Source organism: Aulonocara stuartgranti (genome assembly GCF_965226115.1).
Source record: "Aulonocara stuartgranti genome assembly, chromosome: 7".
In the NCBI taxonomy this organism is placed as follows: Eukaryota; Metazoa; Chordata; class Actinopteri; order Cichliformes; family Cichlidae; genus Aulonocara; species Aulonocara stuartgranti.
Window position 1 is genome coordinate 18,601,060 of NC_138945.1, and position 25,476 is coordinate 18,626,535.

Below are 25,476 nucleotides of genomic sequence, written 5' to 3' on the forward strand. Positions count from 1 at the left end.
CGCACACGGCTTGAATCTGACAGCACTATAATCCCGTAATTATCGTGTCCTATCTAAATTCAAAGCAAACATAGGCAAATATGTTTTATAAAAGTGCCGCTGAAAAAACATTTGCATTAAACACTACGCATTAAAATTTCACTGCTACACCACCAAGTGTTGGTAACTTTGTTTTTAACTTAAGATGCATCATCTTGTTGTTTGAAAATTTAAACGCGCCTAATGGATCTTCTTACCTGTTTCACTGTCAGTCACACACACACACACACACACACACACACACACACCCACTGCTGTCGTACCGATGCGCCCCCCCCCCCCTCCACATATTCTCCCCGTTTCCCAGCAGACTCACCGATGCAGACGCTCTCATCATCCAGTTCGGCAGAGGCGTTGCGGTAGAATCCCAGTCTGCAGTGTTGGCAGTTCTGGCCCCTGGTGTTGTGCTTGCAGCTGACGCATGTGACGATGTTCAGGTAGTCGATGTAGCTGCAGCGATTGGAGTGGCCGTAGCACTCGCAGTCTGAAAGAAAAAGTGGTGGATTTCAAATTTCTTCTCAGGTGTAGGAAAAAAAAAGATTCATGAATGAAATGGGATAGAGGGTGGGGGGTGTTGCAGTCTTGGAGGTGTTTTTGGGTGACACAAGGAAATGATAAATGAGCTGAGCTTATATAAAATGTCTGAAAGTTTTACTTTTAGATGTCAGTGGAGAAACAAATGATGCCGTGTGTGTTTTATGGCTTTCCTTTCTCACTCTATATTGGTTCAATAAAGACAGACCACTCCCTCTCCATTACTACACTCACAGGTTTGCTGAGTCTGCTTCACTGCGCTGCACTGATTACTGATGGGAATTGCACTATCCTGGCTATGGGTGTGTGTGTGAGTGTGCACGTGTTTGTGGCTATGTGTGCAGCTGTGTGAATACAAGCATGGTAATTGTCTCTGGGAATTTAATTGTGTTACAGAATGAGCAGATTATAAGCTGTAGAATAGTAACTAAGGGAATTAGTTTGAGGTGAGTGGTACAGTGAGTGTTTGGAGACTGCGCTTGACAATATGAAAATGGTCTGACCCTGGTTAGGCTGATGGAAAACTGGCCTTTGTTCACGCCTCGGCAACGAGTCAATCTGAATAACTATTGGAGCATGTGTAAAATACCAAAAAGTCGTTATAGGAACAGTAAACTTTGTTTCTTTATTTTTAAAATGTGATGATTTTTTTTAAATTTTAACGCAGCGATGTGTAAATTCCCACCAAGGTCAGGTTTGCCCCATGTTGCATCAGGTCTTCTATCAACAAAACTCAGTTTAGGAACTCGGTGGATCAAAATGTTGACGATGCAAATTGATACCGAATTCAGCTGCTCAGCAGTTCAGGGCTTCCTTTATAACATGCATATTATTATTTTTTGTTTTGTTTTAATGAGTGAAGGGTTTGGACTGAAGACAGGCCAGTTTAGCACCTGAACTTTTCAAAGCCATATTGTTGGAGTATATAAAAGCTTTAGTTTGCCGCTGTCTTGTGCCTCAGTCACACACTTTCTTTCTGGACAAGTTCAACCTCATTTTGATTACTTTGGTTGCTAGCATCTTGCTACAGTCACCCACTGTTTGAATGTAAGATGCCGACTGGTCCCAAGCAGTAGCGGTTTTTGATATGGGCGACACGGGCGGTTGCCCGGGGCGGCATCACGGGCATCGGCAAAAAAAATAAAAATAAAAAATTGCTCGTACTCATGCTGCCCCGACATCAACCAGCGCATATTGGGAATGGCATAAGCACCGATCGGTTTTCTATCGCCCATTTGCTGGGAGTAAGGGTGCCCTTTGTTTGCGAGGTGCGCCTGCTGCTTGCGGCGCAGGCAGGAGAGGATTCTCTGGCTAGCTGGAGCAGCATCTAATAACCAACAATATTATGATACAGACTCATAATTTGCACCGATGTTTTTTCAAAATTCTATACGCAAAAAGTGAGCGCGAGAGCCATCGGTGCACCTGCTTGCTGCTGAAGTCAAAGTAAACTTGATTGTCATCTCCGCTACATACAGTCCAGTATATATTGTTTTATCTTGTTGTTGTTTTAATATTGGGCTGTTTTTATTTTATGTTTTATGTGTTTTATTTATTTTTGGTGTTTTCTGTTTTTCTATTGTTTTAACTTATTTTCTGTACAGCACTTTGTTCCTGTGCTGGGTATTTTAAGGTGCTTTATAGATAAAATTGGATTGGATTGGATATAGAGAGACGAGACGACGAGGCTGCAGTTACAGCAGTGCAAGTGAACAAACAATAAATATAAGAACAGTAAGAAAATAAATATACACTTTAGGAGGTAAAGGGATCAATAACAATTTAAAATTTATAATTTACAGTTTGATGATTTAAAGTCTCACACACAAGCCGTCGAAAGGGGAGGAGGGCTGCTGCTTCCAAATAGAGCACATTTCATTCATAATGCTGTAAATCCAAGCCCATTATGTATTCATGATTTGAATCCTGGGTTGTGTGAAATCCCAGAAATAAACCCTTGACAAAGCGAATCTGTGAACTAAGGTGTAGGTGTGTTAGGTTATGTTGTGGTGACCTCGGGTTGGGGGATGGGTGTTCATACTGGAATGCAAAATGAAAACCAATGGAAGATGGACAAGAAAAGTTCAAAGCCATCAGGTCCTCGGTTTAGAAAAAATAGAAAAGAAGAGGAGGAGAAATGAGCAAAAGATACAGGTAAGCAGATGTGTCACTGGATAATGGCAGGTCATCCTGAAACAATCAGAATCAGAATACTTTATTAATCCCTAAGGAAATAACGTGGGTTACAGTTGCTCCAAAAAGAAATGGTAAAAATAGTAACAGTAACAGACTAAACTCCAAACAATATATTATGTTACAGATTTTAATATTAATTTGTCAGTGTCAATTGTTGATTTGTCCTGTTCTCATTGTATGACGAATTATGGCTGTTTGCATACTATGCATATTCTCTCTCTCTTCATATGTGTGTGTGTTTGTGTTTCTCTGGTGAATTTCGACAACAGTCTTATGTTAATGTACAATCCTTAATATGCTTTATGTGTGTGTGTGTGTGTGTGTGTGAGGGGGGGGCAGAGGGAGTGTTAGCCCGGGGCGCCAAACAGGCTGGTCCCAAGCACACTCGGGCAGGAGCAAAACTTAATAATGTGCAAGTGAGTAATTGTTGAGTGTTTGCAGAGGAGTTGCAAGGTTTTCAGTGCAGCACCATGTAGCTCTTTGCAACCAGTTTTACTTTGCAACAACAGTCCCACAACCACTTGCTAACTACTCGTTAGCAAGTGGTTGTGGGGAACTACTCATTACAGTACTTTCGCTGTTACCCAGTAAAGGACTTGAAACATACTGTCACTGTAATTACCAGGTAACTACTGAGGACACATATAAGACCTTTCTTTTAGTGTTTATGTACGAGCACAAGACAAAAAGACAAAGCAAAGATGAAAACTGGCACAAAGAGACCTTAAAATGATTGCCATGGTGATTCTACTGTAGAAATGGAGGCAATAACGCTAAAAGCCTGACTGCTCATCACTGTCTTTGTTGCTTGTTAAAGTTCAGGGTCTGGCTGCTGGGCTCGGGTCAAAATGCACTCAACTTTAACATCAATCTGAGTTTTTTGCCAGCTTTGCATTAGGACCCTGTCTGATACTTCTCAGCATATTCCATCTGTTTCTATCCTGCATGCAGTTTGCACTTCAGCAGTAATTATAAAAGTAATGCTGATCTCTCCAATGCTCAAAAGTTGCACACCTCAATGCCAAATTTCCTGCATGTGAACAAAAATTGGGAACAAAACACAAGTTTGTTTGTGCTTTTTTTTTTGTCTTTCCATGTTCCCGGCGTGCAGATAACTTAAGAACCTTTACAACCTGAGTAACAACATAATGTACAACAATCACTGAATTATGTACAGTAACTTGTTACATTACTGCATTACCCAACACTGTAGTAATCAGGTAGTTGACAACTTCTTTCTTTATTTAAATAATCAGGACCTTGCAAAATGTCTGGCTGGCAACAAAGCTTTTATGTTGTTCAGCAATAACTGTGTCCTCACAGGTGTGCAAGTTACCTACCTGCACTACCAGCAGAAAGGTGCTGTCTACAGATTTCAGATCTCTTAATTAAACTTCGAGTTAAGTTTTTTGTTTTGAATTTGTGTAATTTTTCTAATTGTTCTTCTTAAAAAAATCATATGTTTATATCAATGTGGACACCAGGACAAGCTGTGCATAAATGTGCAGATGCTGTTTCCTCCTTCATTATTCTATATTGTAAATATAAATCAATATAACAAAAAATGTTGTGAGTATTTTTGGTCCTACACTGCAGCCCAGCTTCCTCCTCTTTTCACTGTTGGTTTTTCCATTCACACTGTTTTAAATTCCCTTTTATAAAGTGCTGCGTAATCAGAGATCTTAATTAAAATTTCTCTTTGTAATTCATGAATTATTCGAGCGGATTTGATTTCAGGTTTTTACTCCCTTTGCTTGTACACTTGATAAGTTAAGACTTGTTACAAGTTTTGCACCCTAAAACCAAAACGAAGAAAAAAAGTGATAATGTGGAGAATGGTTTGGATAATTTTTCCACAGAGAGAGAAAAAAAAAAGCCGGTTATAACCTAGTGTAGGATCTGTGTTGTGCAGAAGGGTGTAAGAGAGGAGAGGTTGCTCGACAGTCTCTTTACGATTATCTTGGCTGAGACTCGTACCTAATTAAGGTTTTATTAAGCTTTAGAAGTTGGCTGCAGTGGTGTGCTGCAAGGCATCACTGTCCTCTAAAGAGGCGTTTACCAGGCATGTTTATGCAAATACACATTTAAATGCACATTAAAAAGTCGGAGTTTAGCTGTTTAATCAGCCGTCACATTATTATTTTATTATTGTTTGGTTGATGATGCCAGCTGAAATATTAATGAGCTGGTTTAAAGGAAGCCAGCGAGAGGAGCACAGTAAAGTGCCTCTCTCAGCACTGAGGGAACCATGCTAGCAGTGGGAGGAAGAACTGCCTAATTAAATATAAATGGCCAATTACTCCACAGACTAGAGAGGCAATGGGACATTGTTCCACAAATGAACGTTATGAGTCAAGATGCTGCTTTATAGGTATTTATCAATTGTGAACCGTTAACATTAAACGACAGTTATATTGCAAGACTGAGAGGAAACAACCTGCATCAGAGAAGCTTCAAGATTGGTGGAATAATGGTACATTTAAATCCAAATTCTTACCTTGATCATGCACATAAACACAACCACGAAGGAGATGCATAGAGAAAGAATGAGTGAAATGAAAAAAAAAAAAGCCCAGACAAAATACAAAGGAGGGAATTCTTCCACAGGTTTTCTACTTGAAAAGCATCATCAACAGTTTAGTGAAATGACAAAGAAACACTTTACAATTCACTGACCCAAAATCCACAGGATTTAATTAAGCTCAGATTTTCTGTCTTGTTCTTCAGACCTTGTGTTTGTGTTGGTCTCTTACCTTTGAAATCATCGTATATGATCCCAAACAACTGTTTGGCCTGGGGCTCTCCTGAGATCAAAAGTTTCAGCAGCCCTTGAGGGATGAAGCAATCTCTCTTCAAAAGTCAGCTCCAGATCATTCACTGTGCTATAGCCATCTACAGCACCATAGCTTCACACAGCAGGAGCTAGTATACCCTAAAGGTCAGTGTCAGTACTATAGAGGTGCTTATTGGAGGAGGTGGCAGGGATTCCCACTAGATCCTACCTTAAAAAAGGGGATTGCTTTGTTCTATAAAGCTGACAAAATCTTTAACTAGTGCAGTGTTTCTTCACTGGTCAGACCGCAGATTTTACAAGCATTTATATGCAGTAAAGAAAGTACAGGTATGCCACACTTGGCTTCAGCTTGGTATAGCTGACTTTTACATGTAATTTTGTTGCATAAGTACAATGCAAAATGTAAAATCTTGTGGAATTGGTCCAACATAAATGCAATTGACTGGATACACTGACTGGATATATTCAGTATATATCAAGCATATTTCCTTATTGTTTAATAACTTGAAATTAAAAAAAACTTTCATTTTAGGTAATCATCTTTTAGTTCTTTTTTTAAAAGCATATTTTTAGCTTTTAAGATTAATATCTGGTCCTGAAACACTGCCAATTAATTATAAACAAATGTGCACAAAAGTTACACAATAAATGATCATATTCAAATTCGCATTATACCAGAGGCTAAAGACAAGCCACTAATCCCACCACAGTGCTGCAGTGAGACTGTGGTGAGACTTTGGTGGTCCAAAGTAAAGAAAGGACAAGGGCGATTTCATACACATTAATATAGAAATTTTAACAGATAACTGGGTAAACTTATGGTAAATATTGTATTAACAAATTTAAAGCTATGCAGAAAATTGGTGACAACCCTGTTTCAGTTACTAGAGGCAGAGAATAAAATCCACAACATTGCGACATATTTAGCAAATCTTGTGTCCAGACAGGGACCGAATGAAACATTGCACATAATTTTATTTTCATATGTAGATAATGAAATCTGTTAGGGAGCTCAAATGAATAAAGTCATTACATTTCACGGGGTATCTTCCATGCTGGCTTTTTATAACGTTTTTATAAATTCAGGACATTGTCCCCTGTTAATCTCATCACGATAAATTTGTCTGACCAGAGATGAATCACTGAGTGATTATTTCACATTTAAAATCCCACCTCGCCTTTTCCCTTTTTGCTTCTCCTCTTCTCTGTCTTCATCCTCCTCACGACCGACTACTTCCCATTCTGCTTTTTCAATGCCATGGTGTGCTACAAATGAGCAACAACTCAGAAATCAATCTATATTGATGCTGCACAGATTATCTCAGGTTTTTGTAAAGAAACAGAGAGACTACAAAAATCAAAAAAAGATTTGTGGAAAAAGCCTTTGCTAATGCAGATTCCATTCATGCATTCTAATGTAATACGATATGTGTTCTTTCTGCATTATAATGTGTTGATCAGACAGAACATGACGGTGTTTAAAATGTGGGAAAAACACAGAAACAGCACTTTCTTTTTTTCAGGAGCATCTTCAGTGTGAAATTCATCTTCCTTTTCTACTCTGCCCATTTATTTCTGTGCCATCCTTTATGCTATTTGCTTTTTCTGTCCAGCCCTTCTGCATCATTCATTGTCTTAGATAAAAAAAAATGATTAAAAAATGGCTCTGCTTTTGCTAACAGACTTAAATTTAGCCTTATGGTTCATGTTGACAGACAGGCCATCATGTAGCTGAAGACATATATTTAGTTATTTTTTCCAGTTTTCATTTTTCACCTTAGGCTGCCAAGGTTAAGTGATGGTGAAAGTTTCTTCTACTGCCTGCATCACAAGTAATATACTCTTTCTAGCTTGTGTAACTCAAGTGAACGTCAAAAGGGCTACATATTAACAAAATGTCTTTTCAAATTTTATTTCGCTATGCTCATTCTCTTGACCGTGGTAAAATTAAATTTTTGTTTTTGACCATGAGTCTCGCATACATGTCCCTCAAATTTATGGGAGAGTGAATGACACATCAAGAAAAAATGAGCTACATTTCATGATGAAATTCCTAGCACAACATATAGCATAGATAGCTTTCCTTTCGGCTGTTGTTCATGTGAGGCTGGAGGCTTTGTGGTCACAAGTCTCATGTACATGTTTACTGTTCACAAAATGTAAAGGAACACTTTTTAACCAGAGTGTAGACTCAGCTAAGTAAACTTCTGGGATATTGATCTGGTGAGTTAAGTAGCAGAGGGGGTTGTTAATCAGCTTCAGCTGTTTTGGTTATAATAAAATTAACAACAAGTTCACTAGAGGGGAAACCCAGAGACAACCCAGCAACACAGAAATGGTTTACAGGTGGAGATATTGACATATTTTCCCTCCTTATCTTTTCTGTCTGTTTTCTCATTAGTTTTGCATTTGACTAGGTCAGTGTCACTACTGGTAGCATGAGGCGATAACTGGACCCTACAGAAGTTGCACAGGTAGCTGTTTGCTGTCTCCCAGCACAGTCTGAGGAGCATTCAGGAGATTCCTTGAAGGGGGGGGCATGACTCTAGCAGATAAGGGCCTAGCTATAAGGCCCTTAAACCATCAGTAAGACTAGTATCTACGCCTTTATGCAATGACTACCAGGATGAGCATTGCCGGTGCCCTACAATATGACCCCCAGCAGGCCTTGGTGAAGATGTCAGAAACAGACGTCATGGGTGTCCGACATCATCTAGTGGACCCTGTTCTCACGGGCACAGTGGAGTCTGACAGGGATTTGCCACAGAATTGCAGATTTGGCAATTCCACCGCTAGCGCCCCGTCCCTTTTACGGATAAGAGTAGGTTCACCCTGAGCACATGTGGAAAAACATGAAATGGTCTGGAGAAGCTGTGGAGAACGTTATACTCTGTAACATTGTTCAGCATGAGCGATTTGGGGAGGGATATCCATGGAGTGACGCACAGACCTATACAGGACGGGCAATGGCACTCTGACTGCCAATCCTTCTCAGAGCCTACACTATCGCAGTGGGTCCTGGATTCCTCCTGGTGCACAACAATGCCCGACATAGAATGCAGACAGTTCCTAGAGGAGGAAGGAATTGATACCACTGACTGACTCCCACGTTCACCTGATCTAAATCCAATAGAACATCTCTGGGACATTATGTTATGCATCTGACGTCAGGGTGTCTTTGAATTCAGCCCAGTCCAGTCCATATCAGTATAGATATCCAGAATGATTTTTTTCCCATTGACGTCTCACATGTTTTCAGTGTTCCCTTAACTTTTTGTGCAGTGCACGTCACACATGTGGTTGACAGTCATATGAAAACCAAAAAAGGGATAAGAAAATAGCTCTTTCCTCAACTAACAAAAATACTAATTGAACAATGTCGATCTCTGTTCCTTTACTTGGTCCTACTGCAGTTTCTGTCATCTCAGTTAATATGATGCTGCCATTAGTTTGAATTTTGATACATTTCTTCTGTTTAAAGTTGCCCAATTTTTAATACTTGTCAAGTGATATTGTTAACTTGTAAGAAAAGTTTTCTGCTGTATGTTTTATTATATAACTAACAAACTGACCACCATCAAATACCTTTTCCTTCTCTATGACTTTCTTCCCCCATGCCCGAGGTTGTTAATGTCATGTGCCCATGACTCTCATGAACATGTCCGGCAGACTTGTGGTGGTCTGAAACAGCCGTTGTCACTTTTAATAACTAAAACTTGGAAACAAAGTTTATCCATTGCATATTTCACTCACTAGCTACCCAAACACATCTACCACTATATCTAAATTATATACCTTGCCTGGGTGTATGCTCCTCGCCATGCTCAGATGAGGTTCTGTGGCCATGTGTGTGTCCCTCAGAGCTGTGCGAGACTGGCAAAATAATTGTTATCAACATTAGATGCAAACATTTCTACAATTTCCAATATGCAGTAGCAGATTAGCTAAGGTTTCTTTATAGAGAAAGACTGTTAGTACAGGTGTACTACACAAGGAACTATAACTGCAGTAAAACAATCCCAGTCACAGATACCTCTTCTTTCTGTATGCCTCTCTTCCTCCCTTCCATGTCCATGTGTTGTTATGTGGCCATGGGCCTCATGCACATGTCCATGAGACTCGTGGTGGTCTGAAACAGCAGTTGTTATTAACGCAAACAGTTTAACAACTAAAGCTTGGGAACATTCGTCTCACATCTGAGACCCCATTTCTCTCTTTTGACATAAAAAAAAATGTAATTAAAGTATATCTACTGCGTATTTCCATCACATGGGTGATCACTACCACTACCCCTATATCTAAAAAAGATATACCTTGTCTGTCTGTATGTTCCACCTCTCCATGCTCAGATGAAGCTTTGTGGCCATACATGTGTCCCCCAGAGTTGTGTGAGTCTGACAAAATAATTGCCATTGGTATTAGACAAAAACATTTCTGCTGTTTTCAGTATTCAGGTGGAATTTTCTTCTAAGGGTTGCTATGCTTTATTTATGGAGAAAGATCATCTGACAGTACAGGTGTACAATAATATACACTCACCAGCCACTTCATTAGTTACACCCATTGAGTTGTTTGTTAATAATGGAAATATCTGATCAGCCAATCACATGGTAGAAACTCTATGTATTTAAACACATAGACATGATCGAAATGACCTGCTGAAATTCAAACCAAGCGTCAGAATGTGAAAGAAAGGCAATTTAAGTGACAGTTATGTTTGTTGAGGCCTGAGTATTTCAGAAACGGCTGGGATTTTGTCACACAATCATCTCTGGATTTTATGGAGAGAATCCAGGAGAATGGTTCCAAAGAAAGCCAAACTATCCAGAGAGCAACAGTTCTCTGGGCTAAAATACATTGTTGGTGAGATCAGAGGAGAATGGCCAGACTGCCCTGGGCTAATAGGAACAGCATTAACTCAAATAACCACTTGTTAAAACCAAGGAAAGCAGAAAAACTTTGAAAGCTTGAAACTGGTTGGCTTCAACAGTAGAAGACCACACAGCAATCAACCGTTGCAAGCTGAAAACAAGAAACTGAGGCTTGATTTTACAAGGGCCCACCAAAACTAGCCAACAGAAGTTTGGAAAAATGTTGCCTGGTCTGATGAGTCTTGATTTCTGCTGCAATGTTCACATGACAGAAACATGAAACCATGCATCCATCCTTCTTAACCAATGGTTCAGGCTGTTCAACCTAATGGTATAGTGGATATTTTCTTGGCACACCTAGGGTTCCAGCAGTTCCAAATGAGTACCATCCATGGACTTGACTATAGTGTACCTATCTTCTGATGGCTGCCTCCAGAAGGAAAACAGTGTCAAGAAGCTCAAATTATCTCTTTCTGGTTTGATAGATAGATATTTTTGGTTGTGACAACACTGCACTGAAATGGCTTCCAAGCTATCACGTCAATAAGAACTAACATCTCTTAGCACTTGGAAAAATTAATACAGTTCTGACAGCAAAATGGAGTTCAATCCAATACTTGCAATGTATACCTAACAAAGTGTCCAATGAGTGTACATTAAACTATTAAATACACTGCTAATCATACCTAATATATCAGATACCTTTTCTTTCTGTATGTCCCCTTTCCTCCCTTCCATGTCTATGTTCAGATGAGGTTGTTATTCTGTGGCCATGAGTTTCATGCACATGTCCCTCAGGCTTGTTGTGTCCATGTTCAGATGCTCTATGGCCATGAGCTTCTTCTACATGTCCACCATGCTCATGTCCATCATGGTTATGATGTCCATGTTCAGTTGTTGGTTTGTGGCCAATAGCTTCTACTAAATGTCCCCCACGCACATGGCCCTCAGGCTTGTGATGTCCATGTTCAGTTGTAGGTTTGTGGTCATGAGCTTCTTCTACATGTCCAACATGCACATGTCTCTCAGGCTTGTGGTCTCCATGTTCAGATGCACTATGGCCATGAGCTTTTTCTACCTGTCCACCATGCACATGCCCCTCAGGCTTGTGATGTCCATGTTCAGATGCACTATGGCCATGAGCTTCTTCTACATGTCCTCCATGCACATGCCCCTCAGGCTTGTGATGTCCATGTTCAGTTGTAGGTTTGTGGTCATGAGCTTCTTCTACATGCCCAACATGCACATGTCTCTCAGGCTTGTGGTCTCCATGTTCAGATGCACTATGGCCATGAGCTTTTTCTACATGTCCTCCATGCACATGCCCCTCAGGCTTGTGATGTCCATGTTCAGATGCACTATGGCCATGAGCTTCTTCTACATGTCCTCCATGCACATGCCCCTCAGGCTTGTGATGTCCATGTTCAGATGCACTATGGCCATGAGCTTCTTCTACATGTCCTCCATGCACATGCCCCTCAGGCTTGTGTTGTCCATGTTCAGATGCACTATGGCCATGAGCTTTTTCTACATGTCCTCCATGCACATGTCCCTCAGGCTTGTGATGTCCATGTTCAGATGCACTATGGCCATGAGCTTCTTCTACATGTCCCCCATGCACATGTCCCTCAGGCTTGTGATGTCCATGTTCAGATGCACTATGGCCATGAGCTTCTTCTACATGTCCCCCATGCACATGTCCCTCAGGCTTGTGATGTCCATTTTCAGATGCTCTATGGCCATGAGCTTCTTCTACATGTCCCCCATGCACATGTCCCTCAGGCTTGTGATGCCCATGTTCAGATGCTCTATGGCCATGAGCTTCTTCTACATGTCCACCATGCACATGTCCCTCAGGCTTGTGATGTCCATGTTCAGATGCACTATGGCCATGAGCTTCTTCTACATGTCCCCCATGCACATGTCCCTCAGGCTTGTGATGTCCATTTTCAGATGCTCTATGGCTGTGAGCTTCTTCTACATGTCCACCATGCACATGTCCCTCAGGCTTGTGGTCTCCATGTTCAGATGCAGATCTTTGTCCATGTGCTTCTTCTGCATGTCCACCATGCACATGTTCCTCAGGCTTGTGGTCTCCATGTTCAGATGCTCTATGGCTGTGAGCTTCTTCTACATGTCCACCATGCACATGTCCCTCAGGCTTGTGGTCTCCATGTTCAGATGCTCTATGGCCATGAGCTTCTTCTACATGTCCACCATGCACATGTCCCTCAGGCTTGTGATGTCCATGTTCAGATGCAGATCTTTGGCCATGTGCTTCTTCTGCATGTCCACCATGCACATGTCCCTCAGGCTTGTGATGTCCATGTTCAGATGCTCTATGGCCATGAGCTTCTTCTGCATGTCCACCATGCACATGTCCCTCAGGGTTGTGGGAGGCTTAAACACCACAACAATTAATAGTAGCTGGGAATTTCAAGTCGGGGGAACAGTCTAGCCATTGTTTAGCAAAAATATAATGCAGAAGATTATTCATATGGTACCTGTAATTTCAGCTGTTCTGTGCTCGGGTGGTCTATTGTGGCTCTGGGCCTCATGTATGTGTTCCTCAGACTTGTGTTGGCCTGACAAAACACATTTATATAATCAGGAAACATTTCTGTTGTTTTTTTTCTAATATTCAGATAATGTATTATATCTGAATATACGTTGGTATAATGTATATAATATATATAATAAATTCATATTAAATTCAGGAGAATAGCTATCTTAACCTAATTGCTGTGAATCCAGCTGCTGAAACATCAAATTGAAATTATTGTTCTGAATATGATCCTCCCAGTTCCAAATGCCAGTCCTTTCAGCTTTGCTTCCTGCATGTTCCCACTAAATATACTGTAAAGTGGATACACCTCCTGTCCTGATGCCTGTGCTCAAATACGGTTTGGTGGCCACGAGTCCCATGCAAGTGTTCCTCATTATGGTGGGAAACTGAAATGCCAATTTAGTTTGTTTTGTATTTTTTTTATGCTGTTATATTTAAAATTTAGCACTATATCTTAAATGAACCAATACACAATCTAACTGCTGAGACATTAAATTCAAATTATTTTTCTTAATACAGTCCTTCCAGGCCCCAATTTTTAGGAGGTTTTTGAGTTTTAAAAAGAAACTTGTTACTACTGTGTATTAAACTGAGAGACTTTCAGCTTTGCTTCCCACATGCTCCTCCTCCCCATGTCCATGTGATGTTTTATGACCATGAGTCCCACATTGGAGCTCAACATACTAACGGGAACTGGCAACCCACAATTGCCTTGAACAGAAGAAAAAAGCAAGTTGCCATATTTATTCTGAAGGAGACTTTTAACTTGTGGTTAAAAGTCACCTTCAGAACAGCTTCGATTCATGATCGGGCTATTGGGTTTGATTTCAGAATAATAAAAACTATAATAAATAAATACAAATACTGCTACTAGTACTAAAATTAAGCTAAAATGCTATATTAAATCTAAAAAAAAAACCCTGCTACTACTAGATTTCAACAATACCTTTACCTTCAGGTTTTCTTTCCATATGCTCCTGCTGTCTGTGCTCAGGTGAGGTTGTTGTTGTGTGACCGTGGGCCCCATGTACATGCCCCTCCAATGTGTGGGGGTCTGACACAACACAGTCATTATTGTTAACAAGTTGTATTTCTTCTGTGTGCTGTGTTTCGCGTGACACTACAACATAAAAGATAAAGTACCTGTTGTTTCAGGATGTATTTCATTATTCTCCTCGTGTCTCCATCCATGCACATGCGAGGTTGTTCTGTGGCCATGAGTCTCGTGTGTGTGTTCTCCTGACACAATTTTCAGTCAGAACCAGAAAAAAATCTCACTGGGCAAACATTAATTTCTTCTGCTTTATTTATTAATAAAGCCCATGTTAAATCTATAAAGACTTTGTCTCCACTATGCTCTAAAAATACCTTTACTTTCACTCTCCTCCTCCTTTCTTTCCACCCCATGCTCAGATGAGGTTGTTGGTTTGCGGCTGTGAATCTCGTGTACGTGTTCCACAAAATTGTGGGGAGCTGAAACACCACAATTGTCACTGACATAACAAGCCAAAACTGAGACACATTTCCATGTCTGGCTTCTGTAGTAAATAAATCATGTTTTCATTTATCACCTGCATATTTCCTTACTCGCCTATGCCCACTGCTATATAATTCTACAGTGCATTTGTTTAGCATGAGCAGGAAGAGTGCATTTGTATACCTTTCCCTTCAGCTTTTCTTTCTTCATGCCCGTCGCCATGCTCAGGTGAGGTTGTTGTTTTGTGGCCGTGAGTCTCACGTGTGTGCCCGTCAAACATGTGGGAAACTGTCACAAGACAGGCATGAATGTGTGTTTAAATATAAAAATAAAAATGCATCTCTGCGGTTTTGCGTCAGGACACTACAAGTTTACTACAGTTAGCTACAGAGTTGCCACTACAGTGCATATAGAACTGTCACCTTTCCGTTCTTCTCCTCGTTCTCGATGCACCACCTCATGTGAATTTTCACCGTGCTCAGATGAGGCTGTTGTTTTGTGGCCGTGAGCGTCGTGTTGCTCAAATGCGTGGGAAACTGTTATACCACAGCTTTTATTCACAAAACGTCCCTCAAAAGCCTCTATAACATGTTAGTATTTAACTGTAAAAGTTGCTTAAAAGAAGCTAAAAGTCTTCTGTTTATGATCTCCAAATCGAATTGTGAACACTATGACATCATTTGGACCACTGTGCACAAAACGCAGTACCTTTGCTTTCTGCATGCTTCTCTTCCCCGTGCTGAGATTGGGTTGTGGATGCGTGTCCGTGAGTTTCCTGTACGAGCTCCTCAGACTTGTGAGAGACTGAAACACCACATATTTTTATCAACTTAACGGGAAGATGTGTAACACATGGCGAACACTACTACTATTATACACTTTAACTACAGCTCTGGTTGTCATGTATGTGTCCCTAAGACTGGTGGTGGTCTGAAACGCCACAGCTGTGATTGAAATAATGAGGAGAATTTATGATAAATACTCTGTCATTTCCAATGTATTAGGGGACCTAGGGATTGCCAAGTTTCATTTAAGTCTACAGCACATCTGCACAACAAGTAAAGTAAGGTACATAAATCTACATATGCTGTAGATTTTCGTACTTTCCACCACTAGATACCTGTCTCTTTGGATTTTCTTTCTTCTTCCTCATCTTCCTCCTCCCTTCCTGCTCCGTGTTCAGACAAGGAAGTAGTTTTGTGGCCACGAATCTCATGTGAATGTTTTTCAGACTCATGGGAGACTTAACACATCACAACCACGATTAACATAAGAAACAAAAATTTAAATACAGTTCTACTGTTTACAGTTTTTGTTTTTTGCTTTAAGTTACAAAGTGCAATCTACTTACCATGCACACCACTAACTACACTGAGCTACTAACTACAGTCGCTACACTTCATACACAAGGGATACCTTTTCTTTCCGTTTCTCCTCCTGAATGCTCCTCCGTTTTCTCCCCATGCTCAAACAAAGATGTAGCTTTGTGGCCATGAGTCTCATGCAGCTGTTCCTCTGACTTGTGGGTTTCTGACATAATCCAAAATATTCATTTGCAGAAAAAGCAACAATGCAAGATGTAGTTATTAATTTGATCTATTCCAAATTATCAAATTAACATACATAAAGAGTCACATCTTGATTCAGCCTGTTTCTCTGTTGCCTCTTAAAAGATGAAAGAACTAAAAGAAGAAATGAAGGCATCTGATTGCCCTCGTTTAATTCCACCTGATGAACTTAAAAGTAATCTTCTGGATTTGGTTGGTTGGATTACCGGTTGGGTTACAGATTATGTAAAAGGAATTATAGCTTTCTAGTCTGGAAAGTGAAGCCAACAAACGTCAAAACGTCAAGTTATCGACTACAAGAAAAATCTTCAAAACGGGACACAAATAAATAGAGTGACGTCTTCCTAACTATGTCCATCTTTTGTACTGTCCCAGTGTAAAATCAGCCTGAGTTAGTTTTCATTTACTTTTCCAATGGGATTAAGTCCACAGGACCTAATAAAAACACAGTCTTATCTTATCAATCTGTGAAACCTAATCTATATTTCACTTTTGAGAAATCCAACAAAGCTACCTAAATGTTCATTTTAACGACTTTCTTTTATAATTTAAATATAACTACCATACACAAGGTTTTTGGCTGGTTGACCTTTATCAGGTATATAGTTAATGTCCATACTTTCACTAACACCACACACACACACACAAACACACACACACATCCTCCTGAAATGTTTCAATCATCCAGTCAGAACTTAAAGTGTGATTAGCACATTTCACATGTATGTGCCATTAATCAGAATATTATTTAAAAAAAACCCAAAGCATTAGACTGAAGCTAACCATAAATAACATCTATCCAACCCTTTTCTTACCTGCACAGAAAACATCACCAAAATAGCCTATACTCATTAGCAACAACACCATGGCAAAGATCTTTCACAAATTTACACAGTTTTTTCCCACATATTCAAATATATAAACCGATGAAGACGAAATACAAATATCAAGTAGTACAAATAATTACCAACTTGTTCATAAAGTGACTTCCTACCGAGTTTTAATTAACATGTTGCAGAAGTTTTCCGCCAATGCACCTGCCGTCTATGCTGGTGCGCAGGTATTTTTTAGCTGATTGAAAGAGTTTCACACAATAATCGTCAGAAACCTACCTACAACACTTTTTATTGAATCAGCCTTCTATATTAAATCAAATGCAACCTAAATCTAAACATAATGTAACAAACATGTTCAATTAAATTCAGTTTTATTTATATAACTCGAAAGTACATTACAGTATTTGAATTCTTTGAGCAAATTTAAGCTAGCGCTAGTTAATCTGTTTAATTGCATAATGCATTTGGGTTTAAATTGTGTTTCTTTTTAAGCCTAAAACCAAATAAATGTACTGGAGCCAACATTTTGGATAAGCTTAATGACAGCCTGTCAGCGAGAAGCGACATTTAGATATATTTCTGCTTCAGTTAAGAATCATGAGCTGTCACATTTCTATCACAAAACCGAACACTCAAAGAAATTGAGTAATTTACTCCACTTAGTTAAAGAAATACCCGTCTTTTCAAATATTCTCTCTGTTTCCTCCTCCTCTTCCTCCCTTTTCTGCCCATGCTCAGAGGACGTTGTTGCTTTGTGTCTCATGGAAAGACTTGTGGGAGACTGGCACGCCGCAAACACAGTTACCTCACAGGATGCCCATTCTTGTTAAGCTATTTTACAGGCACCTATCCTCGACAACCTGAACAATAAGAGCTTTATAATTAGGCTGATACTGCAGTGGGTAAAGATTTCTGATATCGTCTGCCTGCTTTCCCCTCTTCCTCCGAGACCTTGTTTTCCTCTTCTCTGCCTTTCTCTCTGTCAGATAGCGGATTGGCCCATCAGGGGCCTCAGCCCTGGGCTTGGGAAAAAGCTGTGAGAGTCAGAGAGGCTTGAGAAACTCCTTCATCACTACATTTTCACTCTGGGTGTGAAAGAAATGACATGCACTTCCTTTTATCTGAATGTCATGAAATGTTCTGACTGCTTTTGCACTCGTTCACTTTGTTCCCTCGCATAATGGAGGAGGATGATCCACCTCTGCTCTTGTTGTCTTTTTATCATATTAAACTAGAACTATGAATATTCATGAGACGCTATGGATATCGGAGCAAATTCTTCTTATGGGTGGATTTCCTTGGTTTTTAGATCTAACGTGCTCTCTGTTGCCACAGTCACACAAAACATCTCAAATCAATACCAGAGACACATTCCACTTTTGCTGCATTTATAATTGTCACTCGCTCCTGCTTTTCCTTTTTCGAGCATTTTCCTTTGTATATTCCACTTTCCCAGAGGGGTTTATGCCATACCCAGAATCCTTTGCTTCAAGTTCTTAGGGCTAGAGAAGAGAGATGTAAAACTAGTTCAGTTTGTGGATCAAACCACCTCCAGCTTACACCTTTTCCGTTAACTGCACCACAGAGCAGCACAGTTCAATAAATTTAAAAAAAATAAATAAATCCACCACAGAGATGGTTAAAAATACAGATAGCCAATCCCATAATGTGACCACACCGTGCACGTCATCGAGGGACTAATGATCACTAGACCGCTAGAGAATACATTTCTCCTGCATGCCTCCATCTGTGTTCCCCCCCTTGAGGTGTTTTTCATGCAAGCAATGTACGTCTCCAGTTGTTCTTGCCCAGAGAGAGGGGCATCCTGCAAGCGTCCCCCGCTCCCCTGCGGAGCATCCCCCTTCAGGCAATCTCCCGCCCACATCGCTCCTCCTCTTCATCCCTCCCTCTCCCAAGGGCCTCCAGGGAGACGGGACGCCAGCAGCTGTTCTCAGAGCACCCGGGATCGTTTCACACAACTGGCACTGCGCCATCATTACATCTCATCATAGTAACCCCTGCCTACCTCTACTCGTGTCCTACTCTGGCCCCACATCTGTCACAGCTGTGTGAGTGAGTGAGAGAGAGCGCACACACCGGCTGATGAACTCTCTTGTGGGAAAGCAGGATTCTGAATCACAGTTGTTTCAACTGGCTGATGTAGCACAGCGGTGAGCATAAACGCATTTAATCTCAGTAACCCGCGCTGCCTTGGGGGGGTAGGAGTGATCCGAACCATTCTTGGCATTAATCTCAATCAGCTCAGTTCGAACCATCTGACAGGAGACGCTGGCAGCCGGAGCCTTCGGTGTTCCCCCTTTGCTCCGCGCTGACTGAAAGAAGGGCATGTGTAAGAGTCAGTTGGGCTTAGTAAACCATGACAGTGATGGAGCTCTTCATTTGCTTCCTCACCGGCAGGTTGACGCTGTGCCAAAACCAGCAGAAAATGACCCCAAACGACACGGGATTGTTTTCATCTCGGCACTATGCACAATGCTTCCGGCAGTCTTTTTAAAGAAAAATGTGCTGCAGTGAGTTCACATAAATTTGGGCTCAGTCTCCGATCCTCTGATGCTCTGCAGTTCTCTCTGTGACTTTAAATGATGCAAAGACGATGTCGGCCGAACTAATCCAACTTTCTGTTTCTTTCTGTAGCTTCTCACACGCTCATTCACCCACATTAAGTGGATTTCACTGTCAGCACCTAAACTGAGCAAGGCTTCAGACATATGATATAATGGTGAGCGTAAAAGTGATGGTAGCTTGTGTATAAAAGCATGTTAGGCCTGAAAATTGCCCATTTTAAAAGACTTTGACACCCTGTAAACCCCATCACGCTGGCTGTAAAACGATCTCATTCTAAATTAGATTACTCTCATTTCTGTGGGCCTCCATTCTACTCTGTATCTACTGCTATCTATGTCTTACTGTGCCTTAGCTCTGAGCATTTATCCCCAGTTTTAACACAGCTCGTGTGATGGTGTGTCAGCAGATGGACATCGGGCTCCTCTGTGATCTTTTGTCGGTGGTGGCGATGATGTTGATCGACCGCTGAGCCATGTGCAGAGTTCTTCAGGACTAGATGCGACAGATGCAAGTGTTCGGGGATTGTTTCTGAAGGCGTAAACTCCTCTGGTGTCAGGGGAACTCTGCGCTGCTCTGGCAGAGAGGATGGTGATGGAGGGTGAACCTTTGTTGTAATATGAAGTGTGTCAGATTCTCCCGTGGGTATCAGTAGAGGCTTAGGCGCAGCGCTGGTGGGTAACACATTGTGTGTTAGCGGGGCTGAGCTCTCTGTAACTCGGGTTTCTGCTGGTGGAGCTCTGCTGTCTGTTGCATCAGTTGCATGAGGACGGAGAATGTAAATGCAATGAGGAATGTGCAGGCTATGGCATTAGCATAAGAGATGCTGCCTCAGATTGTTTATCCAAAGAAAGCCTAGCGCTCCCCCCCCTTTTTTCCCTTCAAATGAGCACATATACGCGCACACACACTCACACACAAGTATGCGCACGTTCACACACGAACGGAAGTGAGAACCCGCAATGAAAGTGTGATTTCACACTGCTGAGACAGGCTAAACTCAAAAAGCTGTTCCACAAACCCTTTCTGTGCTGAAAATTGTGTCCTTTCTGGAAAACGCTGTGACTGCTAAAAGGTGTGACTATTGTTAATGCGGTTGTAAAATGAAATCACACAGTGTTTGTCAAAGTGTATTACGCCGTTTTCTTTGCACTTACATGGATGTGTCCGTATGTGTTTGCACACACTCAGCTTTGTCGTCAGACAAAAACAATGACAAATAATGGCAACGCTTATCTCTCACCTTCAAAACAGCTACAAATCAGTTGCTGGATCACTATAAATGTAACACAGCTGCACAGAGGTGCACCAGATTGCCACATAATCTAATTATACGAAACTGCATTGAAACCGCGGAAATGTCCGGGTTGATCGTCATGCTATTTTCCACTTAAGTGAATCATCAGTAAGCAGTTAATGAGAGAGAATAACTGAGTGGTAATACTAGCTGCGCGGTTCCTCTACACTTCACTTTATTGCATCGTTAATATATTTATTTTGCAGTTGGTTTATTTATAATAATTTAATTAAGACATATATTGTGTATGTTTCCATTGAGCCATCCATCCATCCATTCATTTTCTCCGCTTATCCAGTTAAGGGTCATGTGGGGGGTGGGTGGGGATTGGAGCCTATCCCAGCTACCACGGGGCAAGAGGCGGATACACCCCTGGACAGGTCACCAGTCTGTCTCTGGGCTTATTGTGTGTTTGTAGAATGTAATACATGTAAATACAGGATTATTCCCCTTACAGATCCAGAACAGTCAGATACTTTAAACTTCCTGTATGATGAGAACAAGATCAAAGCTTCTTTGTAAGATGTTTGGTGAAAAGTACATCATAAAACTCATTCTACATTCTACAACAATGTAACAAATCTATTTCTGGAAGGACAGTAGGCTGTCCAGTTCCACAGAGAGGTTTGAAAGCAGAACCGGGAAAGGAATGGAGAAGAGGAATCTGGTAGGTTTTAAACTCGGGCTAGCAGTGGATTTTGAGTATGAGGGTTTTGAAAACTCTGAATCAGATGTAAAGGAAGGCATTTTAACCATCGCACTCATAGCTATCAATCCTAATATCACTCTACTGCAATCGAAACTAAACTACATTAAGTGAGTCTCACACGGCGCCTACCTTCACTTGTATTGAAATAATGGGGGGTTTAGAGAGCTGAAATGTGATTTTCCGACCCCAGAAACAGAGCTGTGGAATGTAATAGACTCTGTATATACAGAAAAAGGGTTAAAAAATAAAAAAATAAGTCTTTGTATCATTTCCAGCCATGCAACAGTGCCACCACTCTCACACATAATGCATTGGCAGTCTAAGCTGATTCATTTTTAAATCCCTTAATATGTGCCTGTCTGCCTGCGCAAATGGACTCACTAACTGTCCCATGACACACTCTTCCATGCACACACCTCGCCTCAGCGCGCGTGCTGAAGCGAGCATGTAGTGTCTGCTGGCGCGCACTGGCATTTTTATGCATTTGCATGTAATGAGATCATTTGTCACTTCAATTAATGTAGCCCGGGAAAAAAGTATAACAATAATTTTTAATGCCACCTGTCAGTCTTAGCATTCTCATCATTTATTACCGGAGTGTTAAACATTGATTTAGAGTCACACTAATGAATACATTGGGATTCATAGGCGGTTAACATTTTGCCCGAACACCTGACGGTGGCAGAGCGCATGGATGTTATTAATATGTCACATGATTTTCCAGACATGATCCAATCTCTCCAAGACCAAGGCCAAGTTCAATCTTTTCAAAAAATGCAAGTAATTCAGTAGAGTAATGCATCATCAGTGTGTGTGTGCACACATGGTCATCTGCATGTGCGGTTCAGCATGTGACAGGTTATGCTTGTATGGCTCTTTTTCAGCCCAGAGGATCTGGTTTTGGATAAACGATGAAGTCATGGGTCACGAGGGGTCATGCGTCTGGATAGGTAGATGTACGACAGGGTTTGGGGATTTTGGTTTCTCCCACCAGCCCTCCCCACTCACCAAACACCCATCTGTCCAGCTGACCAATAGGCAACGGGCTCATTGGATCAGAGCCTCTTGCCAATGCATCGCTAATCCTTATCTGAGCATGCTCACTGACTTAACTGGGGCAGAGGCACGACAAAGGCTGCGACTACTATAACATCCTGTCCAAGCATAAGCTGCTGTAATGTTTTTTAAAAGGTACATCTGCTCGGGAAGCACAGAACATATTAAAAATACAACTTATCTTTGTTTGATTTTACATCAAAATCAATGAATAACTAAGCCTGGATTTTCATTTTTATATTCCTGGAAACGGTAATAGTATTGAAAATATTGTTTATATAACCGGCTTTTTATGTGGATATAAAAAAAATCAAGCATTATAAGTGGGAAAAAGTTAAAGTATGTATTGTTACTTCTAACCTGGAGGTTTTAAAAAGGTTCTTAAGATACACTTAAATAAGATAAATGAAATAACAGTTTATGCTGTATTATTCAAGACTAATGGTGTTATTTGATCTAGATATTAAAGTCAGGACCTTCAGTTACATGATATGATAAAACCTGTGTGTGTGTGTGTGTGTGTGTGTGTGTGTGTGTGTGTGTGTGTGCGTGTGTGCGTGTGCATCAGTGTGTGCATGTACAAACAGTAGTGGCGAACACTGTGAGAATGGAACCTAAGACCTGAGATCCCTGGGAGGTGAAGGAGGGGATGAAGATGATTTATGGGTTTTACTGAACTGCACCATATGCTCGCCATAAATCTAAACACACCTGCTCACAAACACACATTCACATGCACTTACACACACGCACACACACACAGATAACAGAGGTTTGCTCACATCGGGGTCAGATTCAAGCCAAATACATTTCTCTAAAGCTGAGATTAAAAATAGGCAAGAATACAATTCTACAATAGGATGATCTTTCACGTTGGTCTACCAGAAGTGTAACAGAGCAGTGTTGTATATTTTTTAATATTGCTGCATATTGTACATTTATATCTGGTATGTACAGATAGAAGTCAAGCAGAAACAACTTTTATGTATTAAAACTTGAGCCACTCCTCAGTTCTTGATATTCGGAACTTTTTCAGGATTGTTTTGCATGGTGAATCACAAGCTGAAAGTATTTTTTTGCATTCATAATTCCATCATTATTGACAAGATCTTCAACACCTCTGATTTCACCGCAGCCCCAAACCATGACACAGCCTCCACCGTGTATTACATCACATTTTATGTTCTTGCAACAGGCTGCTACAAACAAAGTCTGTAACACAACACACTGATAACACTGGTTCAATCCCTCAGTCCAGTGTTTTTTTTTTCATTGCAAAACATTTCTCCAATTGTTAATTCAGTATTTTGCGTTTTGTCTGATTAATGAAAGAAAAAGAATGAAGTAAATGATAATAAAAGAAGCTGTAGGTTGAGGCCCCATTGGGAATGCATTGTATTGCTTTATTGTAGCATTATGACTAAATTTAAAAGTCTACGTGAGATATTCTGTAAAGTTTGTGTCCTTCAAACAGGACTTTAAAAGGCTCTCTGAGGGTTGTAGTCCTGTTTATGTAATGTTAAAGCTCCTGTCAGGCTCACCTAAATCAAAGCAAATGAGTGGGTTCTTTGAGTTCCTGTCGTCAGCCAAACAACAAAACTGCTGCGCTGTTCAAAACATGCTCTTAATGGATTTCCTTAAGACCAAAAAAAACTATCACAGCTCCTCCCACTTTCTAAGTGCTTTCCTGGTACAACATGAGAGGTCTGCTGCTTACCAAAATAGCAGGATTTAATTTAGTATGAAAGCAAGCCGCGCTTTACAGGCCACTTTACCGTACAGTATATCGAGGCGGCTGACCGAAATGTTCACATCTATCCCGGACTGCTCAAAAATCATTCAATCTGAATGAATAAACTCTGAATGACCTTGATGACCTTGCTCTCAAGATAAGACAACCAGCTTTTAACATTACCATTAGAGACAGGCCGAGCATTAACACCACAGAGGCACGTTGCTCATCAGAACTGCTTTTGCATCATATTGAGGACATACTGAAAAAGTATAAAGCATCAACTTTCAATCTACCTATTCCTAATCTACTTTGTCGCACCTTCCTGAAGTGGTTTGTGGGTAACAGCGGGAGACCGTTCAGCTTCAGAGATGGTTGTGGTTGTTTCCACGTCGCCCTCGGGCCCGCCCTCACCTTCAGTTTCACCCTTAGTTTCAACTCCAGCTTTCACCTCTGTCCCGTCATCAGCTTTGGGAGCGGTAAACGTCCTAGATGAAGTTTCTGTTGTGGCTATTTGGCAACAACAAGTACAGATCTCCATTAATAAACAGAAGCTAAATGTGTGGGTAGGCTGAAACTGGAAAACCGAACCCGTAATCATCCCATTAGCTAGAATCATTATTTTCTTTGATAAATAACACCAATTTTTTTCTTTTCATTCTCTAACTAACCAGACAGTTGTGTCTAACTGTCAGAGGAGACCATTTAAAAAAGAAGGCTTCTGCAGTGCAGTCCAATTGCTCAGTCTATCCATGCATCAGCCTTTACTGTTGGGCCATGTGGAGAAAAGCCCAGTGCTGTCAGGGTTGATGTTGCCACTTTGCCGATCGTTTCTGTCTAACAGCTCGGAGGCTGCGAGTCTCTCCACAGAGAGAATCCCTAATCAAATTCCCTTTTATTCCTGCCTCCCCACGCTCCTCACCCGGAATCACACTGCATTACAACACACTAACATATGCCCACATCCTTCTCTCCCTTTTCGTTCTCTCTCTCCCTCGCTCAGCTCCCTTTTCTGCTCCATCCACCCGCCGTTCTCTCACTCAGCCCTCTCTCATCGCCCCTTTTCTTCAATCCATCAACAGAACTGTCTTTAGTCTAAATAAAAAAAACAGCAGAACTGTGGAAGAAATCCTCCTGTGCAGGTTAGTGTGATGTGTTGGGATGAAAGGACATGGGCGACAGAGAGGCCTATTAATAATGAAGCACGCGGGGCTTCAG

The 25,476-nt window shown here is 41.0% G+C and overlaps 1 protein-coding gene across 12 annotated transcripts in view; it reads right to left on the reverse strand.

The window, feature by feature from the left end:
- ntng2b (netrin g2b) overlaps window positions 1–25,476 on the reverse strand; it is a 74,812-nt gene that overhangs the window by 6,235 nt on the left and 43,101 nt on the right. For 2 of the 12 annotated variants that reach the window (XM_082539641.1, XM_082539637.1), the window contains exons 6-23: window positions 24,580–24,768; window positions 15,894–16,007; window positions 15,598–15,720; window positions 15,186–15,281; window positions 14,900–15,013; window positions 14,661–14,765; window positions 14,369–14,473; window positions 14,144–14,239; window positions 13,953–14,054; window positions 12,939–13,019; window positions 11,137–12,834; window positions 9,877–9,957; window positions 9,597–9,692; window positions 9,359–9,436; window positions 9,149–9,244; window positions 6,737–6,829; window positions 5,523–5,597; window positions 356–523 (exon numbers count right to left, since the gene is read on the reverse strand). In XM_082539641.1, coding sequence (XP_082395767.1) covers window positions 356–523; window positions 5,523–5,597; window positions 6,737–6,829; window positions 9,149–9,244; window positions 9,359–9,436; window positions 9,597–9,692; window positions 9,877–9,957; window positions 11,137–12,834; window positions 12,939–13,019; window positions 13,953–14,054; window positions 14,144–14,239; window positions 14,369–14,473; window positions 14,661–14,765; window positions 14,900–15,013; window positions 15,186–15,281; window positions 15,598–15,720; window positions 15,894–16,007; window positions 24,580–24,768 — 3,510 coding nt within the window. The remainder of the gene's footprint in view (window positions 1–355; window positions 524–5,522; window positions 5,598–6,736; window positions 6,830–9,148; window positions 9,245–9,358; window positions 9,437–9,596; window positions 9,693–9,876; window positions 9,958–11,136; window positions 12,835–12,938; window positions 13,020–13,952; window positions 14,055–14,143; window positions 14,240–14,368; window positions 14,474–14,660; window positions 14,766–14,899; window positions 15,014–15,185; window positions 15,282–15,597; window positions 15,721–15,893; window positions 16,008–24,579; window positions 24,769–25,476) is intronic. The other 10 variants (XM_082539644.1, XM_082539643.1, XM_082539642.1 and 7 more) reach the window with 10 other exon arrangements.